We start from the raw sequence: 22988 nt of genomic DNA on the forward strand, positions 1-22988 counted from the left end.
TGCCGTAGGTTAGTGTAGATTGAGTTGCGTGTGTGGAGATGACAGGTGATGTTCGGCCGTCCCTGCTATTAATTGTTTTTGCTTCAGCGTTCATAACCATGCTGAATGGTGCTGTTGCTGATCAGCCTTTTGCTATGGATGGGTTTGTCACTATGAAAGTGGAAGTGGTAGCGAGTTCTGCTTCGAAACCTGATGCGACGAAGCTGAGTAACCTAATGATTTCCGGTAATATAAATTCAAGTTACCCCCTCAAGGTTAGTTGGTTAACTCTGGGTGGTGGTGCTGTGGACGTGTACACAGAATCTGGATACGCAGTTGTTGGCGTGGATGGACACTGTAAAGTGAATAAACATCCTGGGAACAACAGCGAAGTTATCTTGTGGGATTCTCTTCGTGCCATACTTGCTGCTAACAATTATACAGTTAATCAGACCGACTTATTGGATCGTGGGTTAGACTTAGTATCGTATTCGCTTCCGCTTAATCTTAAGATTCCCTCTGAGTATGGTGGCAGCGGATCCGTGGAGACGTATTCTGTCGAGTACTATGTGCTGAACTCGTGGACCGTGAACCATGACGAGGTCGATGAGTTCCCTGTGAAGCTTTTGTTGAAGTCCGCAAAGGGAGACCAAATTTCGTTTACGTTTTTTGATTTCAGCAAGGACACCTTGAATATGTCCTCGTTCGAGTTCCCGGAAAGTTGCACGAAACTGAATGACAAGGCGGGGAACCACAGTGCTGGGGAAGACGACGGGAATAACCAATTGGACGGTAAATTTATGCCGCGACTCCCCCCGGAGTTCAGTGCCTACATCCAGGTCATTGCGCCTGAGGAAAAGAGGACGTGGACGGTCAGCGAGCAATTTAGCGAGAGCAAAAAATTTTCACGATCAACTGTGGTAACCAGTGTCCCCAATTCTGGTGGGCAGGTGGCAGTGTATGATTGGTACACCTTGGGAAAGTACCAGATTTCATATTTTCGCGAACAAAGGAAAGTGGGCTCGACTTTGAAGTCGCCGTTATCCAAAGATCTCCGGGATTACCTTTTTAAGGACTTTGATGTCTGCAGAAAAGCTCATCTGGGCATCAACGTAACAGCGAGAACGTCAAGTGCGCTCATGCTAAACTCTGTTGATGCAGTACCTGTCTACATCGGTACCCAAAAAGTGCGTGGGATTAATTGCAAGGTGTGGGCGGCTACTGTGTCCGGTATTCGTGTGAGGTGGTATTGGACGGAAAAGCAGGTGAACGCATTCGAGAATACAACAGAGGGTGGTCACCACTTGTTACTGCGAATGATTGTGGAAGGTATCGGAACATCCCCATATTTTGCTCACCACCCCTTCGTTGCGCAGGAAAATTTGTTGCCGTCTCAGTACCACAAACGGGCGTGCGCATGGCTCAACCCTGTGGATCCCACCTGTCGGGGAGGGCACCGTCGTTTCAAGTACATTTACGACGTTTTTTCTTTTGTTGATTTTTTGGATAGGGAAGCAGAGCTTCCTGACTCCTGCATGTCTTTCAGAGCCCCTTCTGTGTCTTTGCCAAGCGGATTGAATGATACTCTGTCGAGCACCAGAGTGCTCGTGTTTCTCTTTCTCTTCTCCATTACCTCTGCCACAATGGGTGGCTTTGTTACGTGGTGCTTTATGTCTTCAAGAATCCGTCGGTTGAAGGTCGACTTCATCAATGCCGGAAGAAATATTGTGGCGCGTCAGTCGTAATCGATTGCTGCGGTAGGAACAACCGCATAATTAGTGTGCTGAATAGGGTGAGATCCCTGTGAGAATAATGGTAAGGGCTCGTGGCGCCACTGATGTTTGGGTTGCTGCCGTTAGTGTTGGATATCAACAACAGGATGTGGGACGAAGGAGTTAGTGAAACGAACAAGTCAAAGAAACAACGACTTCTCCCCCTCGGACATTGCGCATCTTTCTTTTCTTTGCTTTACTCAAACTCGAACAGACGAAATGAAAGCGATAACACGAAGGAGAAAGGATGGAACTAAGAGGAGGTAGGGTAACGTTTAGGCTAAAAGAAACAACGTGGCGAAGGGTTATGTGCTTCGTGAGGTATTGCTATAACGGATCCATTTATGGTCTTCTTTCTGTTCTGATCAGTGTTAATTGCTATATCCTTCAGACGAGAGATATGTGTGTGAAGGTGTGGAGAATTTGAATCAACGTGTCGTTGCTGCTACGTGCATCTTCTTGTCTTTCTCCCCCCTTTCCCTTTTACTTTCATGATGTTAGCTTCAACATGCCGACCCGCTTTAAGAAGACACGCCACCAGCGTGGCTCGACATTCTGCGGCTATGGTCGCGTCGGCAAGCACCGCAAGCACCCTTCCGGTCGTGGTAACGCCGGTGGCGAGCACCATCACCGCATCAACTTCAGGAAGTACCACCCCGGCTACTTTGGCAAGTGTGGGATGAATCACTACCACAAGAAGAAGAACACGACATGGAAGCCAACAATCAACCTGGACAATCTGACGAAGCTGATGGCGAAGGACGAGGCCATGAAGGCCAAGAAGGGTGAAGTCCTCCCCGTCATTGACCTACTAGCCAACGGCTATTCGAAGCTGCTTGGTAACGGCCACTTGCAGGCACCGTGCATTGTGAAGGCCCGTTGGGTGAGCAAGCTTGCCGACAAGAAGATCCGCAAGGCTGGTGGTGCTGTGGTGCTACAGGCGTGATGTGGACAGACGGTCCACTGAGGCAATCTTTTTTTCATTTCTGTGTCTGTGTTGTACTAACTGAGTCTACGTTGTTCAGCATATGTGTACTGTTGTCTCTTGAGTGCTTTCTGTGAACTCACCGTACACTGACCATATACTTTCTTTTCCCCATTACTGCATGCCGTAGGTTAGTGTAGATTGAGTTGCGTGTGTGGAGATGACAGGTGATGTTCGGCCGTCCCTGCTATTAATTGTTTTTGCTTCAGCGTTCATAACCATGCTGAATGGTGCTGTTGCTGGCGTGTGACGGCGGAGTGACATCGCTGTAAGAGCAACTCCAAACAAATATTGTTAAATGCACTGTGGCCAAAGTTAACTTTGGTTTCAACGCAGTTGTGAACTGCCAGTGTTGCCGCATGTGGTACGTTGCTTATGTATGTATCTGGAAATATGATGAGTTGCCTGTGTTTGTAGTGTGGGCATTGAAGGGCAGGCGCATCCCCTTCCCCGTAGGGGTAGTGTGGACTCAACTGGTATTTAACAATTGCATGAAAGGTTAATATTTTCTTTACTTTTTATTTATATTGTGACCCAAATGGAATATCAATGTGTTTGAAGGTGCTCCGAAAGAGAGACTGAACAACGTGTGCTGCTCGGTTGAACTGTTGCTGATTGTTGCTGTGACTGATGGCGAACATTTGCCAACAATGCGCAGTTTCGTTGTTGTCTTGGCTGCCTTTGTGCTGTCGGCGAGGATGTAGCGTTGCGTCTGAAGGTTTTACTGTTCCTGGTCCAACGGAGGCTGTATAATTACTGCAGTGTGTACCGTGTTTTATAAATATTGCATTCAAGAGGTGCAAGCAGTGCCATTTTTAGCTCTTGCTAACCTCTTTGTGCCCTTTTTTCTCTTTAGAGGGTTTAAATATTTAATTTTCCTCATTTCGTTCGGTTACGCAGCTTTTTGCCACTGTTTGCCTTTGAGTCCAGTGAGTTGAAATAGTATGGAAGAAGATGAGGCGTTTGCCAATCTTGTTGGCGTCCTGCAGGTCGTAAAGAGCGATGGTGTTTCCGCATTCCAGTACCCCGACGTCGCTGTGAAGTATCGTTTCAATGAGTCTTTGGCTGTGTTATCAAAACCACCACTTAATGTTGCAGCGGGCGAACTTCTGGTACGGAAAGTATTCGAGGTGTTTGCAGATACAACAATTGTAGAGTATCAGAGGGACATGTGCAGCGGCAGGGAGTCACTGGCTCTGCGACACCTACACGAGCGCTACCAACAAACGTTTGCGATTATTAGTGATTGGTGCGGAAGGTTAAATAGTGAGGAGTCAGTGGCGCTCTTTACAGTATCATTGCGGTGTCACCTGCTTCAGCCGGACCTTCTAACAGATGAGAGCCCACCGGGGAAAAAAGAGCTGCTTAGTTTTCTAGAATTGCACGGCCACAGAGTTCTCAAAAGTATTGAGGAAGCCGGTTCGGCGCACTCGTTTACGCGTGTTGTTGACGGCTCGTGTGACGAGGTGCTACAAGAACTTCATGACCTTACTTTATCTTCCACGTCAGACATAAAGGCATTGTGGAAATCTGTTTTGGTTAATTGTACACTGGACCGCATTGCCTCGCTGGATGACGACGACTTTACCGTGGCCAGAATCCAGTCGTATATGCAGTGGAAGGATGACGTGGTGGATGTATTTGTGCGCATGGCGCTGTCACCTGATCCAGATGACTCCGAGCAGCGCTCTGAGGTCAACCGTTGGTGTAAGGACTTGGAGCAGCTGTTACTGGTCAGTTATGGCCAGAAGCGGATTGCCAGTTTTTGGGATGTTGTTGTCGAGTACCCAGACTCGACGCCAACCCTTCAAGATCTTCGCTTTTGTCTGCAACGTTGCACAGATGACACACTGCGAAATGGGTTAATTAAAACGGTAAAGTGGATGCTGGTTTCGCGCCTTCACCGGGCTGGCACACGCACGGAGGACATATTGGCTATCTTGATTGGCACCATTCATTCACTCTGTGTTCTAGTACCTAAAAATGACCAGAGTTCGATGATTTTTACTATTGTTGGAGATACGTTAGAGCACTTAAAAAAGCGTAAAGACTGCGTATCTGCCGTCGTACAAGCGATGACGCAACCGAGTGGGGATTCCACACTAAACATTGACTTGCGTAACTATGCAAGCACTGGTAGTGCGCTCGATAATGGTGATAGTTTCGAGGGCGTATGGGATGCCACACTCCCCGGCACTGAGCAGTCCTCTCTTTCGCTGCATGAGAAGCCCGACGTATTGCGTGTACTACTCGCCACGATAAGCGTGAATTCACTCGTGGAAGAATATAGACAGGTTTTAGCTTCCCAGCTTCTAGGAAAACCGATGCACAACTTTGATACGTCAGCGGAGGAAGAGGTGTTGGAGCGTTTGAAGTGTGCGTTCGGTGAAGATGTATTGGCACCGTGCGTGGTTATGATTCGGGACATTCAGGCGTCTCGACGTTACACGCAGCAGTTAGGAGAAATGCATGAGGGCCGTGCCACCAGTGACAAGACTTCTTCGGTGGAGTCGCGGAGGGACTGGCCGCTGAGTCTAGATGTCCTTTCTACAACATCGTGGCCCAAGTTGTCTTCATGCCTTCCCGCCGGAGAGACACAACCTATACCTGACAAGTACAACCCTCACCCGGAACTTGCATCTGCGATGGATGACGCCAAGGAGGGATATAAGCGTTTAAAAGCGAACCAAAGACTTGAGTGGGTTCTTTCCCACGGAAATGTCACACTGGAACTTCAACAGAAAGAAGTCTCTGCATCCAGGTTTGTGGCTGTTACGTACGATCTGTCGCTGTTCTCTGCGTCCATTGTGTTATACGTGCGTGACATATCAGCTGAAGTGGATGCTCCAGCACCCTTAGTTGCGGTTGCAGAGCGCATGGGTGTTAAGCCACAGGTTTTGCAGCAACGTATTTCCCATCTCATTCCGTCTGTGCTATTGTCGGCGGATGATAACAAAACTTTATCGGTCCAGACGAACTACGTGTCTACGTCTAACTTCACCTTTGACGACGCTGAAGAGGGCGAGGAGCAGCCCGCTGGTCTTTCACCTGATCAGATGAACATGCTGCTCTCCATGCTAAAGGCAATGCTCAAAGCCAGAGAGGCGTGTGGGGCGAGTGACATCTTTAACAGTATGAAGATGTTCGGCCAGTTCCAGGGCAGCATCGATGACATGCGGCGACTTCTGCAGATATTCGTTGCACAGGGCAAGCTTGCGGTCAATGAGGCCAAATTGTATACGTTGCCCAAGGGTTGAGTGAGGGAGGGCCAGCAACAAGGGGAAGGGTTGGAAAGAGGGGTGGTTGTACTGGGAGGGGGAAGGGCACAAAGGCGATTGTTCTACAAATCGGTTCCTCCGTATGCCTGAGGAACATGAACACATCTTTTCCTTGCTTTCGTCTGCTTTTTTTTGACCTATTATTCGGGGAGAGTACTTGTTTCGATACACCTGTCGTTAACACTGCTGTTGGGCCATTGACAGTGTTCGGCAATGGTATAATTCCGAAATACTTCATTTGTTTCACTGTTACTATGACCTGTTGTTCTTTCACTTGCTTGACTCAACAAAGTACCGATACGGAGCGGTATTGAAGTAGGGGGCATTTGGGGCTTTTCGTGGACAGTTCTATGAGGTATGAGACGCCAACCGTTTCCCTTCGTAGCGCGGCAGCAATACCTTGAAAACGGCTATGCTATTTTGCCCAACGCACTCAGTCCATCCCTTGTTGGGCCGCTGCGGGAGGCGCTTATCGCTTCAACGGTTGCCCGCTCTCGATATTTTATTGATATGCCCGATATTGAGTCCATGTTAAAGTCAAAGGGGAAGTTATCGGACCCTCTCTACACTAATGTGATGGCGAGGTTGCGGAAACGCAAGCATATTTTACGCCAGTACCGGGCGGAGAAACGGCAGCGAAGGCGGTTGGCGGAAGTCGCCGCCAAGGTTTTAAATGGCCGGAAAAAAGAGGACCTCAGCGGGGAGGAATTGTGGAAACTGAGTGAGGCGTTAACGAAGGAAGTTGCCAAAATGTCGGGAAGGGGGTGCCAGGCAACGATATTTAACGACCCCCAGATGCTGCGGGCAATCAATGAGTACCGATGCAATGTTTGGATGACGAACAAAGATTTGCAGCATATCGTGCGCGATAGGTCCTTCGCGGAGCTGATCGGTGGTGTTGCAACAAATGTTGGTGGTGTCGATCGGCCGGTTCTGTTTAGCGATGCACCGATGCTTAGGGAACCCTACGGCAGCCCGTTTGGGTATCACTGTACGGCTCCGACGATTGGTGTGAAGACGAATAGTAGTCGCACGAGTTGTGTGTCACTACTTGTGTTTACTCATCAACCTGACAGTCAGACCATGCCTCTGTTTGTGCTAAAGGGGTCTCACCGATTTGTGAAGGAGCAGTACATCACGCGTATTTCTCCTGGAGACCTCTGGATGCCCTTTATTCCGATGGAAACACACATCCCGGAACAATTAAAGCGCTTTAACTTCGATAGTAGCGTTGTGGGAGTTCCTATTGAGGGCGGTGATGCGATCGGCCCCGGCACAATTATTGCAGTTGATCCGCATCTCATGATCGGCATGGGCTGTAACGCCTCCCCCTCGCGGGTTGTCGTGTACAGGATGAACGTTGTTTCGGAAGACGCCACTCCTTTCATGGGCGCCCCGTCGTGGATTGTTGGATGGCGGTCCCTGCGCAGTGAAGTTAGTTTCTCGGCTCCGGTTGTGTTCCCGCCTCTACACCAAGTCACAGCAGCAACCAGTTGATGTTTGAGTGGGTGGAGTAGGGTTTGAGTCATGTTTTTTTTCCTGTTCTCCTTTATCACACGCGGGTGCAGCGTCTGGCGCAGCGGCTTCAAAAATCACCCCCGCTTCTTTTTTCCTGTTCCCCCTTTGGAACCCAGTGTGGTTCGAGGAGTGCCGTATGGGGTATCTTCTGCAGTTGTCGCTTGTCTTTGTTGATATTTACCCATCACATTCATTATCTTTCTATTTTCTCGACCTCCTTTTGTACTTTGTTCAATATCTTCTTCGACATCAGCCAGAACCCCTGTTCACCTGCAAGGAGAGGAAAGAGTGCGAAAACACTCAGCGGGGTGGCGAAGAGGTGGGGAACGTGGGCGGAAGGGGAATTAACTCGTTACGTGCCTGGTTGTGTATGGATGCTGATCTTAACGGTTTGCGGAAACGCCTAGTTGAGGCACATGAACGCGTTGGTAGGATGACTTTCCTGATGCTGCGCGCTGTGTTACAACACATCGCACAGCGTCGTCCTCGGGCAGCAGTTTCTAGTGTCAACGGCCTCAACACCTCTGCGGAGTTGTCTCGCGTTAAATCCTCCGCAACGCGTGACAATAACAGTAGAGGACATACTGCAGAACCTGCTACCAAGAGAGGCCGTGCAGTCGCAGTTGACCAAGCGAAACTGAGTCGAGACTTCTACCGTGCGGCACTGGAGGCGGCCCGGCAGCGTGCGGTGGAGGAACATCAGGGTGCGAGTACTGCTATGAGTGATGGACAGGAGGGGGATGAATATACCCCTTCGGTCGCCTTGCTTTTGTTGCAGACGGCAAGGGAGCGCGCCATTAAACTTGCGGTGTTTCTTCGTTTTCGTTTAGCTGCTGTCCGTGGACAGCAATTGAACGAAGAGTGTGAGCTTCGCTTCTCGTATTATTTGTTACGCCGAGTCGTGCGTGCATGGAACACATATACGCTTGGCTCTTTCTACAGAAGACGTCAGATGATCACTTACGTGGTGGGTCATTGGTGTGCCGTTACTTGGCGTAACCGTCGAATGAGAGAACACCTACAGATCTTCCGTGATGGTCTTTTAGTGCGCCGACAGGCCTTCAATTTTATTTTGTTGCGGAGGTTGCGGCGATACTTCGTGCAGTGGCTTCAACGGCTCGAAACGCGTCGGGTCATACGCGATCTAGAGGAGCGAGCCGCTGATATGCGCAGGAAGCACACATTTGTGACTGTTGCATATCCCAATGGGCGTCCAAGTGCTTTCGTTGTGAAAAACCGTGTGTTTGCTCACTGGAAAAACAAGACGGAGTACCGGTTGGATGGCAAACTGGCAGAGTTAATCTCCAATAAATCGTTGATGAAACGGGCGTGGAGTAATTTTGTTCGTCGATACAATGCGCTGGTGAACATTGACTTGGGTGCCCCCTGCCTGCCAAGGGAACAACAGTTGTTGGTTGTGCACGTAGAGCCGCAGGTAGCAAGGCTCATGTTACTCAAAATTCAATGTGCACGGCAAATAGCGCGGGAATGCCTGAAGCGATTCGTCTTTTCGAAGTGGCGTTCCCTATACGCCAGGAGGGTAGCCGATAGTTTTTTTGTTTACCAACGACGCCTAGGTGCGATGAAGATGTGGTTGGAGGCGTTGAGACGCAGACGATTGGATACGTTTGTAATGGTAGAGTGCTGGAGACAGTGGCGGCACCGCTTCCTCTGCCGTGTGCGCTCCGTTCATGCGGACTATTGGCGGCGTTGCCGTTATATGCGGCGTCCGTTCGTGTTTTGGCGATGTTCTGCAGCCGCAATTCGTTTCCACCATCTTCACATAAGACGGTGGTGTATGCAACACTGGTGGCAGCGGGTGGCGCGACGTGTTATTCACCGGAGGATGTGCGCCTCCACGGAGAGACGAATATTTATGTTTTGGCGCAGCAAGGCGGCAGTTGTGAAGAGTAATCGCATGATGTTGTGCGTTGCAGATTCGCTCCGCGAGTTGGTGGTTTTGCTTGGTTGCTTTCGCCGCTGGCGCCAGCGTCATGAGGATAGCCGCCGTGTGCACCTTTCCGAAAGTATTTTATCTGAGCTTCGGCGAGAGAAACAACGAGCCTCTCTGTTCAACCGCTGGAAGCGTCTAACATTTTGGCCGCGGCCTGCTGTTGGATTCGGTGGCGAGTTGGTCGATTGACTGATATTGGTGGGGTGTGCAGGTTTGCGTTTTTCCATGCGCTCCCCCACTCCATGCAGTCACTTGTGTCAATGAATCTGGTACATATATTTGAGAGTATCCCACATCGGATATATTGTTGGGCTTGGCTGGGGACCCTGGTGCAGGAGTGTTTTCATGTGTATGTGTGTGTACACTCGAGCACTTTTCAGGGGAGTGTTAGCGCAGCGCGTGACCTTGAGTCCGCAAAGTTTCGTCATTTTGTCGACAGGCGTGCTCGCGTATTTCTCCACATTTTTTTTGTTCTTCCCTTGTCGCACGGGCGGTTTTCTTTACCTTGTGTAGTGTGCACTCTTTGTACTTTTTACTGCTTGTGTCTTTGTTACCACATCCTTTCTCCGAGTTTGTTTTGCCGCCCTGTTCAGCTGGAGATCTTTTAGTGAGCATAAAACTACACAAAAGTACTAACACGAAGGAGGTAGGTCATACATCCGCAAACGTAACCGTACCCCGAGATATCAGATTCCTAAAAAGTAAAGGAAAACAGGAAAAAAAAGGTATTAAAACAAACAAGCCATTAAGTTGCCCTCTTCGTGTTAGGTATCTGACAAGAAGTTAGGTATTCATTCCCGTATTTGTTGTTGTTGGGGAGTGTTGACGGGTACATCAGGCACTGGTACGCCTTGAGAGGGGAAAGTTGAAGGTGACTGAAAAATAAGGAAACAACCCAATAGAACGTTATTTGTTTAAAACAGTAAACCGAAGGATATGGCTGACGTTAGCGCCGATTCGGATGCTCAAGTGGAGTTGGAACGTCTGAATGACGTCATTGACAAGTACACATGCCAGGTTGAGCACATCGACAACCTGTTGCAGGAACTCGAAGAAGAAAACAACAGTGATAGCGTCTCACGCCAGATTGCCGAGTACCAGTCCGCACTTGAGAGCCATCCAGAGAACATTCCCGCCGAAGACGCTCTCGAGGTCATCACGCGACTGGAGAACACGCTGAAAATTGTTCAGCGGCGCAACCATCTTCTTGAGAAGGAGAATGGAACGCAGAACCGACTGCTGGAGGAGCGGTCCAACGTTCTGCTCAACGCAACGAAGACGTTTGATCACATCGTGGACGTAACTGGATGGCATGACAAGTTCCTTTTTGATGCTGAGGACCTGCGGAGCAAAGTAGCAGATATAAGAGAGATGTCCAACATCGAAGCTGTTGTGCAGAAGGAACTGCGTGTTGCACAGGGGATTATAAAGAAAAAGGAAGCGGCACTCCGTCAACTGGAGGAGCTTGTGGAACAGGGTAAGGAACAGGAGGCTGTACTGAACAATGTGTACAACGACATTCGTGTGAAGGAACGTGACTGCTCGGAAGTGGAGATGCAGCTTGTACGACTACGAAAGAGTGTTGCCAAAACTGACGAGGCTCTGGCAGTATTTGATCTGCACAATCAGAACGCTTCTTTGGCGTATATGGAGAGTGACAGGGACTACCTCAGGGATTCTGTTGCTGAGATGAAATCAACAACACGCAGGCAAGACAACGTTATTAAGGCGCAGCTGACTCGCCAGCAACAGTTGCAGACGCGACTTGATGTAATTATGAAGTCCCTTCGAGAGATGAAGCTCGACAAAAAGTACGAGCGCAACATACCCAAGTCAGCGCTGGTGCCTTCTGCTTCCCGTGAGGAACCTGAAGATGTGTCTAAGATATTGCCTGAGAGCGAGTGTATTCCAGTCCCCACCTACCGTTTGCTCCACAAGAACAATGAGATGCTGCGCGTCATAGTGATGCGGAAGAATATGCTTGTGCTGGAGAAGAACGCAGTGATTGAGGCACTTGAGGCTGGGCTTGCCAAATATGGCTCGGCGTTGATAACCACATACAAGGAGCAGCAGGATTTGAGACAGAACAAGGACATGGAATTGATTGAGCTTATGGACGATCTCCAACAGCAGCATTCCAACTACCTTGAGAAGCTGGAGGAGTTGCGCCTTCAGAACGCAGCCCTAAAAAAGAAAATGTATCGCTCGACGCGGCAGCACGCGCCGTTGAAGGGAACCCGCCCAATGCGATAAGAAACATTTTAAGTTTTTTTTTTTTACGAATACTGAAGCATATAAATAAGGAGGCAAGCGATCGACGGCGAAGGAGAGCGAAGGTGAAGCGTCGTGTTGAACGAAGGGAACAAGGTAGGTAGGGTGAGTGAGGATTATGGATAAGGGAGAGAGAGTTGTTGGGAAGTGTGTACACGTATTTTTAAGGCGTGAGGAAAATGCGAGTTGCGAGCTCCCCTGTCTTTTCGTTTTCGCATTACAGCGCTGTAATACCGATTTTTTGAACAAGGTGGGTAAAAAGAAAAGTAAACCGTTTTTGTGTGTGTACTTGTGCACATATATATATATCTGTAGGCTTGCGGATGTGAAAAGGTGAGGGAAAAAGCCTATCTCAGTTTGGTCACGTGCAGTCAAACGTCACAAATATAATAGTGAAGTTACGGAACATGGCGGTCTGTAGTGCGTGTAAGAAAAGGGTAATTGATGGGGTCGGGGGAGGGGATCGCCTGCAATGCTAAGCGTTTTTTTCCTCGTCCCTCTTTTGGAGGTGTCAATAGTGGGACAAGAAATTTGGTCGTGTGTACCATTTCAAGGACACACACACAGACACCTCTTCTTATGCACTTTTCTTGTATCCACGAGGGGTGAGCGGTGCCGTTTTTCCTTTGTTCCCTTCCCTCTTATGTATTTTCTTCATTTGTTCATGTATCTCTAGGTGATTCGTATTTCTTACCATTTTTTTTCTCCTTCCCCACTAGATGCATCGCTGAACGCAGCCGCAGCATCTCTCCCCATCTTCAACTGCAAGAGTTCTCCCTTACCTCCCTGAATATCCTATGGGTTTCACGGCGCCTCCCTTCATAAATAGGGCAGAAACACATGTGAGTTTTCTGTTTGTCACTTAGTTCGTATGGGAAAACCTGGTGGGCATTGAGTGTCTGATAGGGGAGGAGAGGAAGGGAAAAGAAGTTTTCCACTGCTATTCGCTCATGGAACCAAACCATGTGTTGTTGATGTCTCTCCTTTTTCCCCCTCTGATATTTCTTTGTTTTTTCCCTCCCCTCTCTTATTTTCTCAATGTTTCATTTTTTCTCTTTCTTTTCCCGCTGTGCATCTTTCTGTCTTCCAAAAAAAAAAAAACGGTGCCAATTCGTTAACACCATGTGGAGTAGTTGCCCAGTTCAGTAGCTGATAATTAGGTTTGTGTCAGCGTGTGTGTGTGTGTTTGGGTCTGCAGAGGCAGCATCCACTTGCGATGTGGCTTTTCACACGAAGTAATGACACTAGCGCTGAAGCGGGAATAATTTCATCACTTCCAAATGCGGCTGATGCGCACACTGTGGCGCAAAAGAATATGAAAACTGAAGGCCATGAGGATCACGCCGTGTCCACGTCGTTGATTGACCGCTCCAAAATAAATCAGTTAGCCGTGACTAAAGGTGATGGACGTGTTTCGTTTTTTGATACGGACTCGATTGATTGCATCGTAAAACACTACGACAAGGAAATGACTGTCGCTGACCAGAAGATAAAGCAAAAACAACAAAAGAAAGAAAGGAAAATGCTGAATCTTTATGATTACGAGGGTGACCGACGTTACAACCAGTGGCTTGCGGACCAGGAGCGTGTTCGTGAGAACCTAAAGCTGCACTGGTTGGATTTCGCGATTGACAGACCAATGCTTTGTTTTAAGTATTTAACTCGCGTGGGAACGACGGCCGGTCTCTTCTACGGCTTAGGGCGCTCCGTTTTCCTTTATCGAACAATGGACAAGATGTACGCCAAGCTCCACGGTGTTAGCTTTTCAAATATTGCTCTGTACGAGGTAAGTCTTGCTGTTATCAAGGGAACTGTTGTGTCAGCGGCAGGGGTTGTGGGTGTCGTTGTCGGTGAATCTGCAACGAATATAGCGACTACAGTTATTACTGGCGATATTTCTGCTCCGGAGAGGACATGGGTGAATGTGTGCGTGTGCGGAACATCGTGCGGTCTTTTTAGTGGAGCGGCATTTGCAGCACTTCACGCATCCACACTGACATCGTGGGGGATGGCAGCCGCTGCAACTGCCATGACTGTCACTGGTTCCATTGGTGGCTTTGGTTTGGGATTCTACTCATATAAACCGTACGCAGCAACCCGGGAAAAGCGTATAAATGACCCGTACTGGCGACCATGGTACCAGAGGCGCATCGCCGACAGCGGTGGTGCGTACATGCGTGGAAGGTACTCGTGAGGAAAGTTTATTGGTATTGCGTGTACGATACTAACGAACAAGAAACTTTTCTCTTTTGCTCTGCAAACGGTTGGATGTTATTCTTTGCCACCCCTTTCCTAAGTGGTGCCATCACTATGCGCATTTCAAGCTTTCACTTACACCTTCAAAAAAATTTTCCTCTCTCCTCCCCGACCCTACAGTTGAAAAGAAAGTAAATTATAATACTATCAATGTCTGCTCAAGCCCATACATACCTCTGTGATGCGTGGAACCGCGATAAGGTGATGGCCATCGTCCAGTTTCTTCCGATGGCCCTTGAGGGTCCTGCAAGGACTGCCGGGTGCGAATCTCTTGCACTGTCACTCGGCAACCTTGCGAGGATGGGTGATGCGTATCGTGCCGTCACTCGTCTTTCCCTTCTGGCAAATGCACTGTCAAAACCAACATTAACTTCCCTCTCCAAACCCACTGGTGATATGGTCGCGTCGCGGATTGATCAATTGTCACACCTGTTCCACATTGGTTTCTGCCTGAATGAAAATACTGCTGTACTTGCGGGTCATGGTGTTTTCCCCAAAAGTCTTCACCGCCTCAGTGGAGTTGCCGTGCTGTGTTGGATGTACACGCTGGTGCTCGGCATTGTTCGACAATTGTACCTATTTGTGAAGCTCAGGCCGCGGCAGGCGTCCCGTGGCGCTGGAGCTGGTGACGATAAGAAAGTCCCAGCTTACACATACCTCGAATTGAAACGGGCGTTTGTAAATTTATTGAAGTTGGTGTGCTACTTCCTGTTCGCCTTGACATGCCTCCCTGAAGGCAAACCGCAGCTTTTGGCTAATGCCAGCGGACCTCTTGTGCCTTTGCATGTGATGGTGAAGGCGCTGTCACCCAATCCGCTACATGCCAGCAATACTGTGCGCGGGTTGTTGGGTTTGATTGCGTCTGTGTGTGAATTCTATTGAAAAGGACCGTCATATTATCATTATTATTATTATATATTTTTTTGGTAGGGGGATGAGGAAAGGAAGGGGAGGAGAGTCTTATTGCATTTCTTTTTCTCGGTGTTTCTCGCTTTTTTTTTCTCTTTCTCCTTACTCTAACGCATGAACTGTCGTTGATTCGTTTCACGGCGTAATGGTTATCGAGGCTGCATGGCGAGAGCTTTGGTCATATGTGAGCGGCAGGGGCATTGATGGGGAAGTTGGTGGAGAAAAAGGGAGGGAGTTGTAAAAAGAGGAGAATGGAAAACGAGAAAGCAGATTAATAGCACATAAACTACAAGGGGAAAGGTTAAGATAGAGGAATCAAGAAGGAGTGATGTAAGCACAGACAACAACAGGGAGTGAAAGAGAGGCGAAAGGAGTTTTATATGTTTTTGTGGCTAACCGCAGGCGATGGGTTAACTCTCCCTCGAAGGTAACGCAGCCCATCTGTGCTTTGCGGAAGGATACGGCAGCTGACCGTAACTTTTTTGATCTTTTTTTTAATTTGTCTTTTTTCTTTTGCGTGAATAAGCTATTATGAGGAAATCTAAAAGTAAAAAATACTGTAAAATGTGCCACCCCTTGGTGAATTAATTTAGGGAGTAATCTACCTGTTTTTCTCTTTGTTTCAGCACCACTTCTCTATTTCCTTCCACTCTTTATCAGATGCATGAAATAACACCAGAGAAAAACTTTAAAAAAAACCAAAAGAGAGAGAGGTTGGGCTATCCACAGATTTCTCTATGGATTTATGCGTTACCATCGACGAAGCCGCTTTTGTCCTGACGTGTGTGTGTGTGTGTGTGCAGAGTTAAATAATGGCGAATGTCAGCAGTTACGTGGTTGCGCATTGTGCAGCGAGTGTATTTCCAGTGGAGAAAAGGAGGACGGAAGAAACGCTGGAAACGGGAGATCGTATGAATTGTTGTAGCAGTGAGAGCGCAACGCATGGAAGTTTTTTTTCCCTTGCGTCTTCTCTTTGCCAATGTTAACATTCTTTTCATTTATTTTCTAGTTCCTTCTCCTCGACTCCTTCAAAATTGAAGGGACTCCCGAATCATTTCCCTTCTTTCGGCAAGGAAAAGCGAAGGCAAGGGGTGGAAAGGGATGGGGGACAAAGAGGACTGTTGCGGTATTTCAACGGTGACGCGTAGCGGGCGTGGTGTGACCACTTGGAAAAAACAAACCATTCTCATATATATATATATATATATATATATATATATATGGTGTTGTGAAATAGGTATTACCTTTTGTTTCATTTATTCATTTAATATTCATGTCGACGTGCTTTGGTTGAACGGGTCACTTCCCGGCATATGATAAACTATGGAGGGTGTTGAGCGTTTGGACACGGGAGCCTGTTACATTTTGTAGCAGTTTCATTGTTAGGTATTGAAGAATGTTGTTAATTTTCACATTCTCTGATTTCAATGTTCATATCCGATGGGTTGTTGTTCCTGAGCGTTTTTATTTTGGCGAATGTGGAAGGGCTTCATATCCATGATCGCATTGATTGTTCTGTGAGGTGAGAGGGGAGGACGAGAATGTGTGTAGGTATTTTATTGGGACGTTTGAATTAGTCAACTGGAACTTGCCATGGGTTAGATAAACATTAACTGGGATTATGTCGTACAATGCGATGATCGCCATTTCCTAACGTGTTCGAGGTTCGTGGGTTAAACCACTGGCTGTGATGATATGATCATGTATGCTTTTTAAAATTTTCGAATACATGTTACTCAACACTCATTCTTACGTTTGTTGCCGTGAATCACACCGTCACGCGGCCTGCACACGGATTTTAACACCTGAGGGAAGAAAGGAGAGGGGTGTGTGTGTGTGTGTGTGGGATTCGTTTCCAATCGATACGTGTGTACAAGATGGTAGAAACGGTATTATTCACTTTCTATTCAAGTAACTCTTCCTGTTTCCTTTAAAGAAAAAAAAGTAATTTTAGTCACCCAGGTATCGGAAAATGGGAATGGCCTTTTTTTTTTTTGCCCCATTGCTTTGCAGAGGAGACGGCAGTTACTCTCCCAGTGCCATTGCAGTTAATTCATTATGCGTTGTTTCTACTGCGCTATTTTCGCCATTATTTTTATTATTACTTGTTCTGATGTGCTTCTGAAGGATCGCGGGTGCTTTTCACCTGTAACATTTTAGAATTGGGATTCTTATGGAGTCTGTGCGGGCTGACTGCTGTTAGTGCAGGTGATGGGGAGACGCATGTGTGACTGAAACATGATTGAAGTTGTAGCCGTGAAACCGGATTCAAAATGTAGAAGCGAGATTCAACTTGTGGTGAAATGAATTGACTGGTGCGTCTCAGAATACCAGGGGTCGTGGTTTGTTTGCGTTTTGGAGTCTACAGATTCCATTCCTTATCGATTCGGAGGGGGGTGTGTTCTTGATAATATGGAAGGTATTTGAGTGTCGTCAGAAGGAACATGTGCTTTACCTCATATTCTTATCTTGAGTTACTGCTGCTTCTGCAAACGGTTGGATGTTATTCTTTGCCACCCCTTTCCTAAGTGGTGCCATCACTATGCGCATTTCAAGCTTTCACTTACACCTTCAAAAAAATTTTCCTCTCTCCTCCCCGACCCTACAGTTGAAAAGAAAGTAAATTATAATACTATCAATGTCTGCTCAAGCCCATACATACCTCTGTGATGCGTGGAACCGCGATAAGGTGATGGCCATCGTCCAGTTTCTTCCGATGGCCCTTGAGGGTCCTGCAAGGACTGCCGGGTGCGAATCTCTTGCACTGTCACTCGGCAACCTTGCGAGGATGGGTGATGCGTATCGTGCCGTCACTCGTCTTTCCCTTCTGGCAAATGCACTGTCAAAACCAACATTAACTTCCCTCTCCAAACCCGCTGGTGATATGGTCGCGTCGCGGATTGATCAATTGTCACACCTGTTCCACATTGGTTTCTGCTTGAATGAAAATACTGCTGTACTTGCGGGTCATGGTGTTTTCCCCAAAAGTCTTCACCGCCTCAGTGGAGTTGCCGTGCTGTGTTGGATGTACACGCTGGTGCTCGGCATTGTTCGACAATTGTACATGCTGTCAAAAATGAGGGGCCACTGCACTGCTGCTGCGGCTTCGGGCGACGATAAGCGGAAAACGTGCCCTTATGGCGGTTGCAAACGTGTCATGGTGGATTTATTGAAGTTGGTGTGCTACTTCCTGTTCGCCCTGACATGCCTCCCTGAAGGCAAACCGCAGCTTTTGGCTAATGCCAGCGGACCTCTTGTGCCTTTGCATGTGATGGTGAAGGCGCTGTCACCCAATCCGCTACATGCCAGCAATACTGTGCGCGGGTTGTTGGGTTTGATTGCGTCTGTGTGTGAATTCTATTGAAAAGGACTGTCATATTATCATGATGTATCTGTCGTGCGTCACTCTTTGTTTTGTTTTTATTTAAATGCTGTGAAAACGTTATATGATTTACTATTTTCCTTTTTCTAATGGTGTTTTGATCGTGGCAAGTACTTTTAGCCTTTTTATCTTTTTGGTCGATTGCCTTTTCTTGGTTTTGTGAAAACAGGAAATATATTGAACCCGTTCCGGCACCAACTTTCTCCATATCCGTCAGTATGTGTCGATGTAAGTGAACGAGGTTGGTGGGATCGTGTTTATTTGTGTGCACCCGTTGCTTAATACAAAACGTATAATTATATCACGGAAATATATTTATTTTCATCATCACTATTATGATATGTTGTGGGAGTTATGATAATTATTGTTTTGATCCGTGTGAGCTGGTTGTGTGGGATTATAGCAACTGCAGTAATGCGTGTCCATCGGAGGCAAAATACTAATGAGTGTGGTATAAAATGGGGTATGGTAAAGGAGAGTAATTAACATTGAGAAAAAAAGACAAAGAATAAGAATATGGACCTTGAGAAATGAAGGGAGAGTCCTTTTTTTTTTGTTTTAAAATTTTCGTTTAGAAAAAAAGTCATACAAGGTTGTGTAGGTGTGGTTTAGGAGGCTAGCGTGAAGGAACATGCAGAGAAAAAAAAAGGAAAAGGAACCAAAAGGGAAGGGAAGTGAGACAGGCATTAAGTGTGAAAGGAGGCAATCAAAAAGCTTTTGCTGTCGTTTTATTTTGAGGATGAGGGAAAAGTTGCCTTGGTTTTTGATTTTCTAAAAAAAAAAAACAATAAAAGAAATTAAATTAAAAACCGATGTTTGCCCTTCTGTCTGTCTGTCTCTCTTTTTTTTTTTTTTGCATGATACGTTATTAGAGTCCTGATATTTTTTTTTTTTTTCGTGGACTGCTAGTTCGTACGCCCCTTACTCTTGCTCTGCGGCTTCCCACACTATTCACCTTGCTGTCTTTTTATCGCCGTCACAACTAACAAATCAAATATACACTCATTTTGTTCGGTTTTGCAGGGGGGGGGGGTTCTTCCTCTTTTCTATAGAAAAAAGATAAATATTACGTGTGCACATTTCTGATTCTTTATAATCTATTTTTTTTTCCTCTTTTTTTTTTGTGTGTGTGTGGGGTGAGGGTATATCACCTCCCCTTGAATTAAGAATAAAGGTCAAAAAATAAAAAATAAAAAATAAAAAAAAAAAGTTTTATTTTTTTAAAAAAAGAAAAACTTAATATGAGTTCCCTTCCTCCAGACAAAACTCTTTTCGGAAGCCACTCGCAGCGACTTGTGGCTGTGGCTCAATTCTGCAGTTTAGTTTCCGCGGGTGTTGCGGGTTCGAAACATTACACGTTGGTAGCGCGTTCTGCATGTGCTTTAGCGAAGGTACTTGCCAACTACCTCTGCTTGTCGCGTTTAAAGGGTTCATACTTGTTGCTACGTGAAGTGTCGCCATCTTCTGTCCGCAGAAGACTCCACTCATCGCCAAGTTGGTTTACCGGAGTTATGCGTGTTTTAACCATGTTGGCGATGCTGTTGTTTCGCATCACTGATAAAATTGCGTTACTCGCAAATGAGGGCGTTTTGTCGAACAACATTTGTTTCTACACTTCTCGGTTGATTCCTTCACTACTTTTTTACTGCAACCTTATGCAAACAATGACCAGTGCGGTCCTTCTGAAGGCGGTTCGTCCCATTTCTTTTGAAGCTACGGATACACGCAATGTTTTCCGAAAACGTTATTATCTTCAGGGAGTGCTGAGTTTTCTTGAAGGTGTTGGATTGATGACATATGCCATGACTCTTTTTCCTCGTGGCGTCCCTCCATTAGCGATGACACTTCACGAAAAACATCTTTTGACCCACTGGCTTGCGGTTGCGGCGTCAAGTTTCCCTCCAGCCCTTTCGGTCAGTACAACAACTCAAGGTTTAATTGGCCTTGCAGCGACTTTACCGTCCTTTTTTATGTCACCATGAGTTTTTTGTTGCATTTTTTAATTGTGTATTTGAATATGATACATGGGAAGAAAGGGAGTCATGTGCACGTGTGCGTGTTTTTTTCCTTTTCTTTGATCCCCCCTGCATGCACATTCTTTTTTCATTTGTTTGCCGTTTCTTTTGTGTTGATGATTTGATTTTTCTTTCTTTTTTTTTCTTTTTTTTCTTTGCTGTTTCGCGATTTTGGCTGTGATGGAGGAGTTGGCTGGCGTACGAAAAGCGAGAACATTTGTGTGTTATTTTGTTTTTGTGTTACCTAATGGAGGGAAACACATGCGGCTTATATATATATGTATATATGTGGTGAGACATCTAATTTTTTCGTCTTCTCTTCGCTGAGCTTTGGTGTGTCATCACAAAGGGAGTTATGTTTAATGGTGCGGTTGTTTTGATTTATTATAATATAATAATAATATTATTATTAGTATTACTGTTGTTGTTCTGCGATACCTTTGCGTGTATGTTGGTAGAATTTATTTAAGGTAGCTGTGTACCTCATAATGTGCATCGTCTCACTTATGTTGTAGAACAGTATAATGGAAGGAAAGGTTCTACATAAATTTAGAGGTAGAATTCCCCGTGTGGAATGTACGCCTGCTTAAGAAAAGAAAAAAATTTTGGGTGAAATAAAGAGGTAATAAAATGAGTTAATATGCAAGTAGGCGGGTGATGGGAAGGGGAATCAATGAATTGTACCGCAACTCATTTTTTTTCTTTTCGGTTATCTTACCAAAAGAAAAAAAAGACAGAAGGGCGGGAAGATGGAGATTTGAAACTTTGGGGGAGCGCCAGTGCTTGGTTTGTTCATGGCACATGACTGTGCTCATTGTTGTCCGTAAATTATTTCTCATTCACAAACCTTCCCTTCATGTATATATATATATATACATTTCCTTGTTTGCTCTTTATTTTCTTTTTCATTTGTTTACTTTACCCTTTTTTTTATATGTGAAGGGAGAAGGTTGATAACTCTGATTACATGGGTTGAAATATTCGAGCGTAGTTCATATTAGTGTGGCGGAACCCTTTGTGCTACCGCAAATTGTGTTCGCGGTGTGCCCATATCAGTTCCGTAACACATAAACATATGTATTTATATTGGTAAAAGATGACAGCGCAAAGACTATCATTTTTGAAAGGTTATTTATTAAATAAGGAGCCACTGAGCACTTTGACAGGTTGCATTTCTGTGCATTGAGGTTAATGGCTTATTGCAGTGCGTCTCTTATTGAAGAGTTGTCTGACGGCACTGATGTGTTCTATGTGGGGGAAAGGGTTGCTTGTGTCGTGTCTCGTCTCTCCTGTCCTTTTCTTTCCCTTTTTGTTCATTTGCGTGCGTTGGGTAATTTTCTTATGAAGTACTGCAGCCCTCCTATTCATACGTTATGTTTGGTGGGGTTTCTTATGTTGCTTTGCAGGTTCGTGGTGCGCCGCACGTGACACATTTCTCCGTCATGAGCTATCGCTCAAACGCACACTCTATCTGTTTCTATTTCCCATTTCTCTCATTTCCTCGGGTTGTAATTCTTTGTTTATTCTTGTATTTTACTTCATATAATAAAAACATCGACTTACCGCTCCCGCCTCCGCTTTCCACTCTTTTCTTTTTTTTTTGTTTTTTACCGTTGGAAAATACTACGCTCTGCACTCTGTCAGAGGCCTTAGCGTTGAGCTTCTCAAAGAGTTGTAGGTATAAGTTGTTTTGTTTTTCGTTGGTTTGGTTTTCCTTTTAGCTTCTTTAGTAGTACAGGGCCTACGCAGGTAGCAAGTTATTATCGCATATATTTATTGCGTTGGAATTAGCTCCTTTTTTTTATAAAAATTTTCGCAGCCGCTGTTGTTATTGTTGTTGAATAGTGGATTGGACGTAGCAAATGACGGAGTATTTGAAGGATATTGGGCGTACAAAGCCTGGGGATCCCATGCCACCTATTAACCTTGGGCCTTACGATAATCCACTGCTGTGGAATATGCTTGATCCTTTTGGTGCTGATCGTGGGCATCAACGTAGGCCCATGTCCGTCTCTCGTGATTTTATGGAATTACATAACGTTCCAATTATATTTCGTGATCAGTGCGTGCATCGCTGGGTGCCATTTCATCGCTGCCTGAAGAATCTAAAACCTGTTACGTGGGGTACAGCGAACTGTCACGAGTTCGAAGAAGCGTGGATGATTTGCCGTGCCTACGAAACTTACCGAAATCAACTGCTAAAGACAAAATTCATGGAGCTTACGAAAGATTACACAGCTGAGGATAAAAAGTTTTTCCCTAGTCTGCTTCACTTAAGTGTGCCCACTTACATGAACTCGTTTTACTGGACAATGGCTGCTTCACAGCGACTTAGTGGATGGGATGAGAGAGACCCCGCGAACCCCATGACGTGGCGCGAGCCGAATCGAGCCCTGATGCGGGCGGAGTTTTCCCCCACAAACTGGGAGCAAGGGAATTTAACTAATGCAACAGGTCACAAACTTATTACTGACGACCTCGTGTTCGACATGGTGCCGGGCTTCCCACTTCCAGAGGACAAAAGACCCGAAACATTATATTAACTCTTGTTTACACTTATTGTGGTAATTGCTAGATTCCCTTGTTAACTCCTTCTCTGAGTTGGGTGTGACGATTATGTCTTTTACGCAAAAAAGGCAAGGGAGTGACAAGGGAATTCTTTTCTCGAG

General features: G+C 46.2%; 13 protein-coding genes across 13 annotated transcripts; all 13 read left to right on the forward strand.

Annotated features, from left to right (window-relative positions):
- Positions 1-38: 38 nt before the first annotated feature.
- Positions 39-1724, forward strand: TbgDal_IX6820 (hypothetical protein, conserved; the record flags this gene model as incomplete). Its single annotated transcript, XM_011778570.1, has 1 exon — positions 39-1724. One exon carries the CDS (start codon positions 39-41, stop codon positions 1722-1724), a length of 1686 nt encoding a protein of 561 aa, XP_011776872.1.
- A 535-nt stretch (positions 1725-2259) lies between these two features.
- On the forward strand, positions 2260-2697 carry TbgDal_IX6830 (60S ribosomal protein L27a; the record flags this gene model as incomplete). The annotated part of the gene is made up of 1 exon (XM_011778571.1): positions 2260-2697. The coding sequence occupies one exon, from the start codon at positions 2260-2262 to the stop codon at positions 2695-2697; it is 438 nt and encodes a 145-aa protein (XP_011776873.1).
- A 983-nt stretch (positions 2698-3680) lies between these two features.
- TbgDal_IX6840 (hypothetical protein, conserved) lies at positions 3681-5993 on the forward strand (the record flags this gene model as incomplete). The annotated part of the gene is made up of 1 exon (XM_011778572.1): positions 3681-5993. One exon carries the CDS (start codon positions 3681-3683, stop codon positions 5991-5993), a length of 2313 nt encoding a protein of 770 aa, XP_011776874.1.
- Positions 5994-6371: 378 nt separating this feature from the next.
- On the forward strand, positions 6372-7511 carry TbgDal_IX6850 (hypothetical protein, conserved; the record flags this gene model as incomplete). Its single annotated transcript, XM_011778573.1, has 1 exon — positions 6372-7511. The coding sequence occupies one exon, from the start codon at positions 6372-6374 to the stop codon at positions 7509-7511; it is 1140 nt and encodes a 379-aa protein (XP_011776875.1).
- Positions 7512-7668: 157 nt separating this feature from the next.
- On the forward strand, positions 7669-9675 carry TbgDal_IX6860 (hypothetical protein, conserved; the record flags this gene model as incomplete). The annotated part of the gene is made up of 1 exon (XM_011778574.1): positions 7669-9675. One exon carries the CDS (start codon positions 7669-7671, stop codon positions 9673-9675), a length of 2007 nt encoding a protein of 668 aa, XP_011776876.1.
- Positions 9676-9728: 53 nt separating this feature from the next.
- On the forward strand, positions 9729-10094 carry TbgDal_IX6870 (conserved hypothetical protein, unlikely; the record flags this gene model as incomplete). The annotated part of the gene is made up of 1 exon (XM_011778575.1): positions 9729-10094. The coding sequence occupies one exon, from the start codon at positions 9729-9731 to the stop codon at positions 10092-10094; it is 366 nt and encodes a 121-aa protein (XP_011776877.1).
- Positions 10095-10422: 328 nt separating this feature from the next.
- Positions 10423-11739, forward strand: TbgDal_IX6880 (hypothetical protein, conserved; the record flags this gene model as incomplete). Its single annotated transcript, XM_011778576.1, has 1 exon — positions 10423-11739. One exon carries the CDS (start codon positions 10423-10425, stop codon positions 11737-11739), a length of 1317 nt encoding a protein of 438 aa, XP_011776878.1.
- A 1234-nt stretch (positions 11740-12973) lies between these two features.
- Positions 12974-13951, forward strand: TbgDal_IX6890 (hypothetical protein, conserved; the record flags this gene model as incomplete). The annotated part of the gene is made up of 1 exon (XM_011778577.1): positions 12974-13951. The coding sequence occupies one exon, from the start codon at positions 12974-12976 to the stop codon at positions 13949-13951; it is 978 nt and encodes a 325-aa protein (XP_011776879.1).
- Positions 13952-14163: 212 nt separating this feature from the next.
- On the forward strand, positions 14164-14895 carry TbgDal_IX6900 (Gim5A protein; the record flags this gene model as incomplete). The annotated part of the gene is made up of 1 exon (XM_011778578.1): positions 14164-14895. The coding sequence occupies one exon, from the start codon at positions 14164-14166 to the stop codon at positions 14893-14895; it is 732 nt and encodes a 243-aa protein (XP_011776880.1).
- Positions 14896-17560: 2665 nt separating this feature from the next.
- TbgDal_IX6910 (Gim5B protein) lies at positions 17561-18286 on the forward strand (the record flags this gene model as incomplete). The annotated part of the gene is made up of 1 exon (XM_011778579.1): positions 17561-18286. The coding sequence occupies one exon, from the start codon at positions 17561-17563 to the stop codon at positions 18284-18286; it is 726 nt and encodes a 241-aa protein (XP_011776881.1).
- A 1259-nt stretch (positions 18287-19545) lies between these two features.
- TbgDal_IX6920 (hypothetical protein, conserved) lies at positions 19546-20286 on the forward strand (the record flags this gene model as incomplete). The annotated part of the gene is made up of 1 exon (XM_011778580.1): positions 19546-20286. The coding sequence occupies one exon, from the start codon at positions 19546-19548 to the stop codon at positions 20284-20286; it is 741 nt and encodes a 246-aa protein (XP_011776882.1).
- A 1406-nt stretch (positions 20287-21692) lies between these two features.
- Positions 21693-22040, forward strand: TbgDal_IX6930 (hypothetical protein, unlikely; the record flags this gene model as incomplete). Its single annotated transcript, XM_011778581.1, has 1 exon — positions 21693-22040. One exon carries the CDS (start codon positions 21693-21695, stop codon positions 22038-22040), a length of 348 nt encoding a protein of 115 aa, XP_011776883.1.
- A 141-nt stretch (positions 22041-22181) lies between these two features.
- Positions 22182-22862, forward strand: TbgDal_IX6940 (hypothetical protein, conserved; the record flags this gene model as incomplete). Its single annotated transcript, XM_011778582.1, has 1 exon — positions 22182-22862. One exon carries the CDS (start codon positions 22182-22184, stop codon positions 22860-22862), a length of 681 nt encoding a protein of 226 aa, XP_011776884.1.
- Positions 22863-22988: the final 126 nt, after the last annotated feature.

The sequence above is a fragment of the Trypanosoma brucei genome, chromosome 9, assembly GCF_000210295.1.
Source record: "Trypanosoma brucei gambiense DAL972 chromosome 9, complete sequence".
In the NCBI taxonomy this organism is placed as follows: Eukaryota; Euglenozoa; class Kinetoplastea; order Trypanosomatida; family Trypanosomatidae; genus Trypanosoma; species Trypanosoma brucei.